The following is a 14,529-nucleotide window of genomic DNA, read 5'->3' on the forward strand; positions in this document are numbered from 1 at the left end:
TTCTTACCTCAGTTGGTGGCAAAAGGAGTTTATTGTCATTCAGAAATAACTTTTTTAATTGTGTCATTTGAGAAACAGAGGGTGGCAATACAATAGTTCACGATGACTTTAAGTTTAACAGCTCGGACTGTTTACAAAGAGATTCCCAAAAGCAAGGCATTCATTGTAGTTTAAAGCTTTTCCAAGACAGCCCAGCATGCACAAGGAAGATCCTCATCACTGCATCAAAGAAGAAATGCAGTTTCTTTAGTGTGGTGTTGCAATGGGACATACAAGTATTGTCACCCTGTGATATTAAAACATTGAAATCATAACTGCAGCTAGTCTGGCTTATGGACCAAGAACATTTCAACATGTTATCAACAGGAATTACATGCTACTTGGGTGAATGACATTGCAATTAGCAGAATATAATGTGAATAAGTGGTCATTTGATGTATTCATCAGACATTGAACAGGCACATCAAAAAAATCATGTCACTGGATCGCAAATTTTCTTGGGAAAACAAATATCCTCAATAATCGAGGTATGCATGGTTAGTCTATTATTGCCCAGAACTTTTATGGCTTTGTAGAGACATTCTTTAGTGACTCCTGTTAACACCATGCTGGGTTATTTTACACTATGCTGGGGTATTGATTTTGTTTTGTCCAGGGCTAAGGAAAGGGTGTAAAATAAGTAACAGATAGATTTTTTTTCTCTTATTATTTACTTTTTAATGCAAAGTAAATCGTGTAAAGTAAATTACTAACAATTAATTAAGCTTGGATCATTTTATATGCATTCTGAAACCAAAAAGCTCAAAGCTCAAATTTCAGGGTAATGCATTTTAACAAGACCAATATCTATTGACATACTTGTTCTTAACCAGTTTTCTTTTTTTGTTTGTTTGAAAAAGATGACTGTACATTGAATTTTGTTTACATTGAAATACTGTTTTTATTTGTTTATTTTTTAAAAAACTTAAGTGAATATGCATTTTAAACATAATGCAACACAGATCTAATATTGTCTATTCATTTTCCAGAAAAACACAGTAAGCTATTGTTTTTTTTTTTTTTTTTTTTGTAAATTCAGATTCGGGGGGGGGACAACTACCCCCACCCCACCCTTAGGCGTAATGCATGTAATTATGTTGAAAAATAGTTATGCTACATTGCTAAGACTAGGAATCATACATACAATATGTAACTTTAGATAATATTTTACACAGTATAGGCAACACAACAATTTCCGTCCATCCCAGAATCATATCCGGTTCAGTGACAAAACCAAACGACAGAAAAACATAGGTCTTTATGTTATTGTAACTGGGCTTAAAAACGGGGTGGGTGCAAAAGACTAGACAGAGTACTATTTTGCTCAGATGTCATAATTGGCGACTGCAAGATTATTAAAAAAAAAAAAATGGAATTCCTGAAATCTATGGTGGTGTTTCTCAGCAAATGAATTTTAGCAAATTCATTTAGCTGGGAGTCGGATAACAACAACCACAAATCTCAGTCTCTGACAGAGTTATATATATTGTGCCTCGTAGAGTATTCAGCGTGCAATATGCAGCTTTTAATCGTTTAAGATGCCGTGCAACACTTTCGGCAGTCATTGAGAAAGAGGAAAAAATAGGTTATACTACGACAGAGCTAAAGTAAAAACGCAAATTAACTTTAAATCCGATGAGCTAGTTAATGAAAAACAGGAAAGTAAAGCCAAGGGCAGTTGCAGTTTTTGCAAATGCAGCACGAAAGAAAGGACAGCAAATTGAAATATGCCAGTAATATTTTGTTGTTAGTTTTATTCTGGGCTGTAGGAGATGGATCAAGACAACCTTTCCGTGGTCATACATTCTGCTGGAAATCTCAGACTGGTAACACTGTCTTAGTACAGTCTAGTGTACTTTTACTAATCAAAAGTAACACCGGTGGTTTTCTTTATCGTTTATTTCGTTGAGAAGAGTGTAGTAATACTGGAAAGGCTTCACTCGACTTCCTCATTATCACATCATAAATACATATCCTGGAAATACTCAGGTCAGGAACATGAACAAATGTAACACCCAGTTTTTCTGCACTATAATCTGCAATAAATATACTGAATGTTTAACTTGTAGTTATCTGTTCCTATATCTTCGATAAGTGGAAGGAAAACATTTTTCAGTTTTTTCACAGGAAATATAATAACCCTGTTTATGATACACATGATAGGCAAATAGTTGTATCTATTCCTCTGATTTTGTTCTCTTCCCATGACTTTTTTTTAAAAGACTTGTACAAATATTCCAAATAGTAAATTGAATTTTCTTTGATTAAAGTTTGCATGTAAAGCATTGAACAATTGTAAAATAAACAGGTAGGTCCACATTCATAGGCACGATATGGTTATGCTTGGAAGGCTTTGAACATTTCAGATGGAAAGAACATGTTATCTGATGCTATGCCTTTTACCTTTAACTTGGGAACAGCCAATAGCAAATACTTCATAGCTAATAAAATGGGATCTATTAAATCAATCCAAACTGCAGCAGAACTACCTCCCACTTTTGAATAAACTAAATTAAACTAAACAATATTTAGTAGGAGGAGACCAGAGACAGCATGCTTGGGGAAGAAGCAAAAGCTGGTTTTATGACCATTTTTGCTGGGGCACCATAGGTCCCAAAGTTTCGGGGAACTGGCTCAGATATGAAGTTTGGGGAGTGGAAAGCACAGATACAGGTAATGCTTAGAGCTCAGGTATGGTCAGTCAGCCAGCAATGTGATTTTGTAGTGGGAACCTTAGAGGGAGAAGCAAGACGGGAAATAGTCATAGTATTAGAAACTGCAGATAGAGCAACACCTGAGCGTATTTTTCAACACTTACAAGAGTTTTTTGGTGATAAGGTTCCCATTGCATTGCTGAGATCTATGTTTTTTGACTGTAGACAAAAACCAGCTGAGACAGTAGAGCATTTACCCTGCCAGAATTGGACCGGAGGCTTCTCTAGGACTGAACGGATCCTGAGGGATCAATTCCTATTGGGCCTGAGGGAAGGAGATCTCTTTCAAGAGCTCAAGCACCAGGTATGTCAAGATTCAACGCTCATATTTTGAAATATCACTATTTCCAATGGGAAAACGGGCAAATGTGTGTCTTTTCGTTCACATAAAATCAGAAAAAAACAACATATGAATGTTGTTTTTACAGTTTACAGTATAATCGTAAATCTCGAAAAACTACTCACTTCTAAATCTTTTGTAGTCATTTTTGTATTACTTTAGTATAAATACATGTTAATTTGTACTCATATGTTGTTTTTTTCTGACTCTATGTGAACGAAAAGACACACATTTGCCCGTTTTCCCATTGGAAATAGTGATATTTTGAAATATCACTGTCCTGGTCACAAAAGCAAAGTTTGTGGGGAGTAATAGGCATTTTCTATACTTTTGAGGCATAAACAATTAGGAAATAACACTTACTACCCAGGAACAAAAAAAAAATTGTTACATGGTGTAATCAAGGTCGTCTAGTGTGCAATAAATGCGGGAACTGTGGACATATAGCTAGGTATTGTGCTGTCGGGAATCACTCAACGCAGCCTTTAAATCACTCAGCGCAGCCTTTAAACTAGAGGGGCCAGTCACAGTGGGTCACAGTGACCGGAGGTCCCACTTTGGACCCTCCTCATGTTAATCAGCAGGGTTTTGGAGGGACATGCCCTCAAGTAGAAGTACAGTTTAACGGCAAAAGAGTGTGCTGTTTATTGGATACTACCGCAGGGTGTTCCCTGAACAGGGTTTGGGTTCAAGAGGAGATGTGCGTTGGTTGTCTTTGAGAGCTGCTAATGGGCTAGAGCTCCCTTATGTAGGTTACGCCATTATGAATATTTAGATTGGGGAGGTTAATCTCCCTGGTATAGGTGTTGTAGTTACAAAAGACAGAGGTCGGGACGAGTTGCCCATATTGGGAATGAATGTTATTGCTGCGTGCTGGGATGTGCTGTTTGCTAACCCTCAGGTTCAAGACACCTTTTTATCCACACAGCTAAATGGAGCCGTCCGTGGGACATGGGAGGCTGTCTTCCAGGACTGCCAACGGGTTCGGGCACAGTCCACTGCTGCTGAGGTCCGAGGGGTATTGCGGCCAGCATATCGCCACCCAGTTAAAGTGCCATCCCAGAGTGACATGATGCTATGGGCTAAAGTCCTCTCGAGAGTGAAGAGCGGACAGTGTGTACTGGTGGAACCTCTGAACCAGATGGGAACAGTATATGAAGCAAGAACCATTGGTCTGGTAAAGTGTGGCCGTGTCCCAGTCCGGGTAAGGAACCTTAACCCATTCCTTATCTCACTAGGCCGGTATCAATGCCTTGCAACTATGACCGGTAACCCTGTGGAGGTGAAGGGGCCTGACGACCTGGAGTTGACCACTGTGAGCCCTGGCGTGCTGGAAGTTGGTGTTCAGAGTGTTGGCACAGAAGCGGGACAGCAGGAGGCCTTGACGAAAATGGCTCGGCAGGGAGGAGGGCTTTCCAAAAAGAGCTGTCATCTTTCCTCCATAAGTGGGGTGGTGTGTTTGCTTTTCACTGGTTCTTTTTTTATAGCCAGTTTTTGTGTTCAGTTCCTGAACCGGGACCACATGGTAGGACAACAATAAGTATCTTTTTATTTCTATAATCAGTTTTTTTTTTTGTTTCCTGTTCTTTAATAGCAGCACTGTTTATTATATTGACACAAAAACTGGCTAAAAAAAAGATCCAGTGAAAGTTTTTGCATGTGTGTTTGGTTCCCAGCCAGCAATAGAAATTGGTGGTCTGTAACAAAAAACAAACAAAAAAAAACCCCAACAGAGTTTGCTCCACAGATGTGCAATGGACCAAATGTTTGCACTAACAGTTTCGCTAGTGCAAACGTGCGGCTGCACTCTGAGGGCATCTGTGGATCTGACGTTCATTACTGGCAGCACGGCAGGGATCGGAGACTTTGTGCTGAAGAGGCCGATGGTACTGGGAGACGAGGCCTCAGGACAGGTTCTCAAAGTAGGATCCACTGTGGAGCATCTCAAACCAGGTCAGTCATAACTGGAACTCTATTCCTGTTCTCCACACTCCTGTGTTGAGATACAAGTTTTACAGAAGTCTGCTTTCAATAGACCCTGATTAGCACTGAGCTTGGATTACCATCCTTAGGTAGTCTAAGATGACTGAAACTAGCTGTGTGCCTATGTTAAATCTATTGACTTTTGTATTAACTTTTTTTGCTACCCAGTATCCAACATATTTGACAGTAAGAAAATAGCCATTAAATAGGTATGGGCACATACCCTGGGCAGTAAAGGGTTAACTGGTTAAAACTTCCCAGTATTAATATGGTAAAACAAATAGTGGGACTGGAAGTGATGCTGCTCTTCTACAAACTCTAGAGTAACAGAAATGGAGACGTATAGTCAGATCCATACTGACGTTTTAAATAAGAACAATTGCATCACAGCCTTTACCAGATCTTGGCCTCCTAGATAGCAACATTAGGAAACAGACTAATTGTGCTTGTGAGCTCCAGCCCTGAGCTGTAAGAGGAGCTTCCACTAACAGAATGTCCTAGTACATGTTTTTATTTCCTACAGGGGACAGAGTTGCCGTTGAGCCGGGAGTACCTCGAGAAATCGACGAGTTTTGTAAAAACGGTCGTTGCAACTTGTCCCCTACCATTTTCTTCTGCGCCATACCGCCGGATGATGGGAACCTTTGCAGATCATGTTTAAATAGTTTAGGTTTTGTCAGGTTCTGGGTTAATACAGCAGCATAGTGCAGTGCACTCCGTTTATAAGGAAGCAGAAGAAAAAGAAAAAGAAACTGAAATGTGAGTAAGAGATCTAGGGCCAGATCTTCGAAAGGTTTGCGTACCTTGCAGAGGGGTATGCGTGTCGCAAATGGCTGTTGTGCTGAAATTGTGCCAAGTTGCCATATTCGAAACGTCCTTTTCGGACATTGCGTGATCCTGTTATATTCGAAGGTAAGCGCCAAGCACAAAACCAGATTTGTGACACGCAGAATAAGGATTGTAAAAGGTCTGCGTTAACTCCGTGCACATTACCATTCCAGCACTGACTACAAATAGGCAACAATGGGAAACGTGGGTAGCATGCAGTGTGTCCGTCAACATGTGGATGTGAATGATGCAAGGCACACCCAGCATCAGCAACCCCAACATAGGCGAAGATATGCTGAAAGAGTGTACTGGCCTCGGCACACATATGAGGAGCTCAACCATGAGCAAATCGTGTCCAGGTATCGTCTCTATGCCACATGCTGCATGATAACCTGGCCAGAACAAATCTGCGCAGTCATGCCTTGTCTGACCAATTGGTAATGTCTGTCTGTATGTGTATCCTGGCTACTGGGACAGCAGTGCCCCACCACCTCCACCGCTTCATAACCGTGTTGCTGTGACGTGCTGAGGAACATTTTAAATTCCTCAGTACCAGAGCAAACAATGAGGAGATAATGCAGGGTTTTTATGAGGTCATGCACCTGCCACGCATGGTAGGTGCAATTGACTATACCCATATTGTTATCCGGGCACCTGTTCCAGTTGTCTTACTCTATCAAGATTTCAGTTGTATTCAGAATAGTGGGAAATTTGAATAGCTATTCCATGCCATGTAAACAGGGTATTCTGAATGAATCCGTCTGTATTCTGGATACCAATATGGAAGGAATGGAAAACGTGATACCGAATAACCACTTAGTCTAAGGATACTATCAGAATACTAGCCCTTCTAGACACCTTATTCAGAAAACCATTTTTTTTTTCTAGACACACGAGTCGTCGTTTTATAATCTATAATAAATAAGATGATGACTTTTGTGCCCATCAAAGCCTTTGCAAAAACTGTGCACAAATATATTAGTACGTGTATGACCCCAGACTGGTTGCCGACTATGCAATATCTACCTATTTATTTATTTATTTATTTAAGTAGATCAACAGTCAATATCAAGATTGTTTTACAAGATATTGTTTTGTTTAATTGTTTAATAAATGGAAAACAGTCAGTCTGCTCAGGGCTGTTGCTGTGTGGAGGGCCCAGTTGATGGTGTTTTCAACCGTTATGTAAAAGGTACTGTGAAAGTTTTTTGATATTTAATCTGATGTTTTTGTGTCAGCCGGTAAACAGCTTAGCTGTCCGGTTTTATTTGAGTAGATGCCTGGTGAATGTTTAGTTAGTGCTCCAAATAGGAGCTAGGTGTTTGTTTTTGTTTGTTTCATTTTTGTTATTAAAAGTGCGTGTGAGCGCTGTTCCTTTCAACCCTGTGTGTCTGGTCGTTACTTCGAAGGGAAAAGAACCCGTGCGAGCCTGTGTGGCGAGCCGCAGTTTGTCAAGGCATGACTATTATAAAAATAAAACAAATTAGAAAAAAAAAACAGACGGTATCCAAAGCGTTTTTTTTTTATTTTACTTCAAAAACATACAGCTATGTTGGATCAGCTGGCCTTTAAAGAAACCTATATAGTATTTCCTCGTGATACAATACTGTCCGTATTCAATAAAACTGTGGCGTTATCAGTACATTAATTTGAAAAGTTGGCAACTAGCTGTGGAGCCAATTGAGTATGTGTGCATGATATATTGTGTATTTGAATGGTCCGTATGTATGTGTGCATGATATATCGTGTGGTCTAATCTGCTGTTATATCAGTACCTACTGTGGCAACACCAATGATAGCAGCTTGTCGGGGTAATTCCATTAATAATGGTGACTGTCAGTCATTCTGCATTCTCGCTTGGCTGTTGTGTGCAGTTGCTATATTGGTAGTGAATGCGCAGACGGTTTTGAGAGGCACAAACAAGATTTGCGAATTGCTCAAAAAACTGCTATATTCCAATGTCTCGCAACTGCTTTGTGCCGTTTTGGATTATCTCTCATTTTGTGCCAAAGCAATATTTTTTTGCGAAAATCGAAGATCGGGCGCCTAGTGTTTGTTCCACACAAAGTATTGTTTACTTAGTGCTCCAGCTGAGAGCTAGGTTTATTTTATTAGCGGTTGTTTCGCCACCGCAGTGTAAGAAAAATAAAACTGTAAATCAAGACTCCAGTCTGATCACGCACACTGCCTTGGTTACGTCACATTACAATTAACAAATCAGTTTAAATACAGTACACACATGTCAATGGTGCTCAATTACCGATGACAGAACAATCAAAACAAGTTCTTATGGGTAAGCAACTTGTTATATGATCATGATTATGTTTGGTCAAGGCTGCAGAATCCTATTTTACTACAGTATACTTGTGACGCAATCATCTCGTGAGAGTGCCTAATTTAACTGCCCTGCAGTATTATGTGTAATGGCCTTTGAATTAAAATGACATTACAGTACAGAATTTTATTGTCAGGACTACCACTGCATTTAAGCATCTGTGGCTTACTTATTTTCTGTTGCGATGCAGATCTCACAGTTTTTCATTAAGCAGAGATGCAAAAGTCCACAAACCCTTCTCCTCCTCCTCCTCACTGTGTCGCACTGCAGTCCCACTCCGTCTACATGCATATCACACAATAACACTGCTGTACTCAGTATGTATTCAATGAATGTGCATTTACTTTATAGAAACAAACTTTTACTAACAGAAAACACAAAACACATACCTGCAAAATGTAGTGGCGCAGTCACTCACTGATTACAAACAAACCAGTGTTTCCTGCATCATCAGTGCACGATCCACGTTGCGTACGTGACTAATCACGCGACATGTGATCAAATTCAAAAAAGGCTTTATTGACTCTACACATCATTGCATTGATCAATGATTCTTATAAACGGATTGCTTGATTCTTACAAGCGGATTATTTTACATTGGTTTGTATAGGAATGATTTTGTCCCAATAGTTGTGATCACTATATGAGGTTGATTCTTGTATCAGTGATTCTTATAAACGGAGTGCACTGTATTAAAGAAACTAAGGATAGTGAATGGCTCAATCTGTTCAGGTTGCACATTACAAGAAGGAGCTCTACAGACAGCCAATTGTTAAATCTGCTAGGGAGCATGAAACAATTGTGGTAACTCTATAACGGTTCCTGGCATGCGTTAAATAAAATATGCAGGAGTACCCCCACATCTTTTGATGGCTGTTTTTCCTTTTGTCTTATCCCAGGCTTCCAGATAATGTGACCTTCAAGAAAGGAGCTTTGATCGAGCCACTGTTGGTTGGAATCCATGCCTGCCGGAGAGCAGGGGTGACTCTGGGCAGCACAGTCCTTGTCTGTGGAGCGGGTGGGACACAACTGTTCAGAGTGAACACTAACTGAGACGCAGGGAAAACTTACAATTTTTTAAGAGCATATATTCACATTGCTCGGCGCAATGCTGAGAGTGGTTCATTACACATGTTTTGACACAGATCAGTCTCCCAAAGAATGCAAGAGAAATCGGTCTAACTGTTATGTGGGTGCCTGTGAGAGGCCATGTCACTCTTCATACATGCATTTCAAAGAGCCATTATTCAATTGCGATGGAAAAGGGTAAAACAAAACATTGTTTCTTCCCTCTCCACAATTGTTTAGGCTTGCAGGCCAGGTAAAACCTTAGATTTCTTGCCATGCTCACTAAACTGTATTTTGGGCAGTATTTTAAAAGCTTTCCAAGGTAGAGTTACTGATACGCATCTACTGCAAGTGGGAGCTGTAGAGCTGGCAGCCAGCGGACGTTTACAGTTTCTGCTTGTAAAAGGAACAGTAACGTTCTTTGAATGGATTATACCCACTTGGGAGGGTTCGGCAAATGCAGGATTGATTGTCCATGAAAAAACACCAAAAACGGGAATGGTGTACAGTTGCACGTAGCATTGGAGGCAATCTGATACATTGTTTTAAATGATAACAAGTTTTAAGAAGGTACCCCCCCCCCCTCTTTATTGTGTTTGACAAAGGATGAATGTGTCCAGGAAGTTGATATCTAATCTTGACTGAATGAAGTGTCTTAAACATACATTGGATTTCTTCGGAAGTTTAAAGGAATGCAAACGAGGGATAAAAATACAAGATTGTATGCACTTTGATTTGGGTGTTGGTGCTGCAGAGGTGACTCAGTGGAAGTCTGAAATGACAGCCTTGTGATAGACTGTTTGTAAATAACACACTGTACATGGTCAGAAAAGATCACCATGACAACCAGTCTTTGCTTTTAATGCTACTTCATTCAGTGACTAATGGCAGAGAAAGTGATAGTAAAGCAAGCCGTTGTAGCAGAAGGTTTTACTCGTACACACAAGTTGTTTTTTTTTTATAAGTGAAAAGGTCAGGCGGCTAAATTAAGGTGCATGAGTTTGGTTTTAAAGGAACGTGGAGTAAATCAAGACACGCAGATACAGTAATGTGGCAGATTTGTCAGTGTGTTTACAGCTAAATGCAATTTGCACCTTTAAAATAAAACAGGTTATGTTACATCACTATTAACACACAACTTAGCCACACCTTAAAAAAAAAAAAAATAAGTTGAACAATTTTTTAAACTCTAAAGGGGTGCAAATGTTTTTACACTGAGAAATCTGGTCTAGTGGGCCTGTTTTTACTGCTATTGTTCTAGTGCAAAATCTGTCATGTAATTACGTGGAAGGAAAGAATTAGGCAAGTCGTGTTTGTTACTGTACTTGGAAATGTAATACAGAAATGGCATTTCTGTATTTTCCCAGGACCCATTGGACTTTCTCTGCTTGTTGCAAAAGCGATGGGAGCTTCACAAGTTGTAATAAGCGTTAAATATTGTGATTTGGTTGGTTTCTCCAGTTTTTATTCCAAGGTTTGTAATGTTATACTATATTACTGTACGACTGTAGAGATCTATTAATTGAATAGACCTTGTAGTCTTCAACTGTTCTTTATCAGATGCAAAATAATTCCTACATTTTCTATATCAGCGTTCAGAGCACTGTACCATACAAGTTTCCGATCGCATCAGTGTTTTTCATTTTGTTTATGTTCAAGATCTGTCTGCCAATTGGCTGAAGAAAGCCAAAGAGTTGGGGGCTGATTTTGCTGTGCAGGTGCAAGGAGAGACACCACAGGAATTGGCCCAGAAAGTGGAGGTTTTGCTGGGCTGCATGCCAGAGATCACTATTGAGTGTACCGGAGCGGAATCCTGTATCCAAACTGGCATTTATGTAAGTGCTTAAGGTGGTTCACTCTTAAACTGACCAAACTAACAGTAACTGGCTCCCTGTTAACCTAAAAAGCAGAGCTTCATAGTCGTCTTACTAAGTTCTGAGAGTCATGTATATTGCTGTTTCCCTTAGCTCTTATTTTGTTAACAGTGCAAGAACGTGCTCATTACGCTCCCTCTGATCCGCAAAATATAATGGCTTATATGGGATGCTTCCTGCATCCCATCTGGCTGCTCATATTCCAGTGTCACTGTGTTAGTTCAACTAGTGGTTCATAGCTCAACCAGCACACATGAAATCACAACTCAAAACCTAGATCAAAGGCTGCTGCTCACAATCTGAGAGGGGTTTCTTTATTTCCTGATGTAATGTTGAATTAAATTATTTTATCATGATGCATGTTGTCATTTCTAGATAATGCAAGGTGAGCTAAAGGTAGACGTTAACACTGGCATTGTAACACCGGCATTGAGATTACTGGGAAGTGCATCAATGTACTGTATCCAAAATAGAAACTGCTGCAATAGTTTCTATTTTAGCTTTACTATTTTAGCAATGTTAGCTTTACATTGCTATTTATTGGGTTAATCCTGTTAACAAGTAAAAGCATCATCCTCATCACGTATTCCACGTTGAGTTTTATAAGGAGATGATGAATAAATGCTCTTAGGTCAAATGACGTTGGTAGATGTTTGTAAGACCAGTATTTTAAGTACAGTCTCTGTAGTTCATTCCTGGGGGCTGTGTGGTTTAGTAGTTAAAGAAAAGGGCTTGAAACCAGGAGTTTGTCCCCGGTTTAAATCCCAGTTCACTCACTGACTCACAGCGTGACTGAGCAAGTCACAACCTCTTTGTGCTCCATCTTTCGGGAGAGAGGTTGTTGTTAGCTGCTAAAAATATATATAATACTAAGAGCATTTAAATAACCATTAAAATACCCTGTGTTTAAATCATTTAATTAGTCTAATTTAACAATGTGTCCTGGTTTTGAGCTATCACAGTCTGATCCCCCTGGCACTGTGTTCTCTGCGCAGTGCAGGCTTGATAGTCAGGTGGTATCTCTACTTCTATTCAATATAATTTTTAGAAGTCCAATGTGATGTTTTGGTTAGTTATTCATATTTTAAATGTAAAACATACAGTAAAGTGTTATTATTCAGCATTATAAAGAACCACTGTCATAAAATGCCCTTCTGTAATGGTAATCATGCATAAGTCAGCAGTATCATAGGGTTCATCCAGTCGTACCACAGCAGAGAAAGGCTAACCACGCTACTAAAATCATTTTTCTACTTGTTTGGTTCACCCTACTTCTTTGCTTCACAAATGAATTTGTATTTTTGAAGTGCAAGCTCTGTCATCCTCAAACTTAAAAAACTTCTCCTTTTAGTTAGTTTCATATCTTGTAATTGCATCCATTCATTCCCTGTATGTTCTGTACGCGCAGCCCCCTCTTTTACTAATCACTGTATCTCTCGATTCCAAACCTCCTCTTCAGCTGTATACTCTGCGACACTACAGACCTCGACCAGGTGATCAGGGAAAATGACAAACTCGTCATCCCATCACTGGCTCTTTTCTGTATAAAATGATTCTCCAAAGACTGTATCCCTCAAACCAGGATCCTGGGGCCCCACAGAGAATGCTTTTCACCAAAGAATAACAGTGTTCCCAGAGTCCTATTCCTAAAATCATAAAATATACTGTTTATGTAATGTTTAAACAGTGAACTTTGTTTACTATAAAGTCTGATACCAGACCAACAGACATTTGAAACCTGGAGTTTCACGGCAATCATGACATAAACCCCAAATAAGCCATTCAAACATCCCGTTTGATGTCCGTTCTTTCACCTATGTGGTTGAGGGGGAAAATAAAACAGTGTAATGCCGGCTTTTCATTTTTCTGTGTTTTGTGCTTCAGATGGCTGATGGCAATCGCAATGTTTGCTTCCAAGAAAGTGGACGTGAAGCCCCTGGTCACCCATCGCTTCCTGCTGGAGCAGGCTCTTCAGACGTTTGAAACAACAAGGAAAGGGCTGGAAGTCAAAGTGATGCTCAAGTGTGACAAGAGCGATCAGAACCCGTGAAGGGAGCGCAGTAGAAAGCCAATAGAGACACAGTGCAGAGGGAGTCTTGAGACTAGAATAACCTTATGCTTATGATAGAGAAATCGAGCCAGGTGTCACAGTGAATCGACTTGTCCTAAACAATATCAGTGCAGCTTTTTGAAGATTCATTGTACTGTAAAGAGTAAGATTCTGGAGCGTCTAATTCTGTAAATGGGGCTTCTAAATTTATATTCATGAATGTCATTGTTAATTCTAGAGAAATGTCATTGCATGTTATAAGAAATGCATCACCTTATTGCTTTGCTAATTAGTGTGCTTTGCAAGGACAGGGCACATAACTCAGGCTTTTTTATTGTGACAAATCCATTAAGCAGATATGAGAATGAATTCTCTGATCACGCAGCAAATCTGCACCTGCATCGTTCTTGACTGTAAGAATCATAAATGTCATGTTGAACATTGCAAATATCTGTTAATCTCTAGTTTAATGAAATAATAATTAGGGCTTTAACTTTTTGGTTTTTATTTTCCAAATCTCTACCTCCCTTTAAATGTGAATTATTCATTGTTAGGCTGCCTCTGCATCCTAATAAAGAGAAAACTACTAATTAAAAGACTGGATTTCATTTCTTTTTTTCCCTATAAATCAAGGAGGTTTTAAATGGGCTTGCTATCAGTGTACACTTCATACTGGGTATGTTATGATGAAAAGAAAATCGGTCAGAACGCTGTTAAACAAGTGAAAATAACAAAAACACAAAGATAAACTAGACAAGAATGAAATGCAGTTAGAGTCAACGATGAACAATTCATGTAATTTGTCACATGTGTTTGAAATAAAAATTAAGTGAAACAAATCAAACACAAAACATGCTCTAAAATGTCACCAAAGATTTATTTGGCAGAAAATAAAACACACTGTCCCCAAACATGCCCAATATTTTAACTTTATTATGTCATCTGAATAAATCCCATTTAGGCATGTATTTGTTGTTATAGCCCTGAATGTAGGGTTGTTCATATTGATTTCAATATAAAATACATATTTTTCTCTTAACGTTCTATTAAAAATCTTTACACTCGTACATGCATCACTGCTTGATTTGCAGTACAACATTCTACAGATTTCTGCTAAAGCTTTAATCACATTTACCTGTTATTAATATTGTTTAATTTCCACATTTTATTATTCTAATATTAACTCTGAACATAAAATAGTCTCACCAAATATGTGTAACAGGATTTGAAATGGTGTTTTATAATGCATGCATATTTAATTATTGCATAATCCACATTAATACTACCTGGTGGGACTG

The 14,529-nt window shown here is 39.1% G+C and overlaps 1 protein-coding gene across 2 annotated transcripts; it reads left to right on the forward strand.

Annotated features, from left to right (window-relative positions):
• Positions 1–1,288: 1,288 nt before the first annotated feature.
• LOC121294309 (sorbitol dehydrogenase-like) lies at positions 1,289–13,784 on the forward strand. Of its 2 annotated transcripts, none has more exons than XM_041217903.1 (6): positions 1,289–2,028; positions 2,919–3,057; positions 4,022–5,046; positions 9,139–9,257; positions 10,967–11,142; positions 13,066–13,784. In XM_041217903.1, the coding sequence occupies exons 3-6, from the start codon at positions 4,751–4,753 to the stop codon at positions 13,162–13,164; spliced, it is 690 nt and encodes a 229-aa protein (XP_041073837.1). In that variant the 5' UTR covers positions 1,289–2,028; positions 2,919–3,057; positions 4,022–4,750; the 3' UTR covers positions 13,165–13,784. The 2 variants fall into 2 exon arrangements, with proteins under 2 accessions (XP_041073837.1, XP_041073838.1); XM_041217904.1 differs by lacking the exon at positions 1,289–2,028 and adding an exon at positions 2,037–2,712.
• Positions 13,785–14,529: the final 745 nt, after the last annotated feature.

The sequence above is a fragment of the Polyodon spathula genome, chromosome 19 (assembly GCF_017654505.1).
Source record: "Polyodon spathula isolate WHYD16114869_AA chromosome 19, ASM1765450v1, whole genome shotgun sequence".
NCBI classification, from domain to species: domain Eukaryota; kingdom Metazoa; phylum Chordata; class Actinopteri; order Acipenseriformes; family Polyodontidae; genus Polyodon; species Polyodon spathula.

Coding starts and splice junctions, on each gene's coding strand:
- LOC121294309 (XM_041217903.1), top strand. CDS start 4,751: ATGTGTGTTTGGTTCCCAGCCAGCAATAGAAATTGGTGGTCTGTAACA. Junction 5,047..9,138: donor TGTGGAGCATCTCAAACCAG/GTCAGTCATAAC, acceptor GTCTTATCCCAG/GCTTCCAGATAATGTGACCT. Junction 11,143..13,065: donor GTATCCAAACTGGCATTTAT/GTAAGTGCTTAA, acceptor TTTGTGCTTCAG/ATGGCTGATGGCAATCGCAA.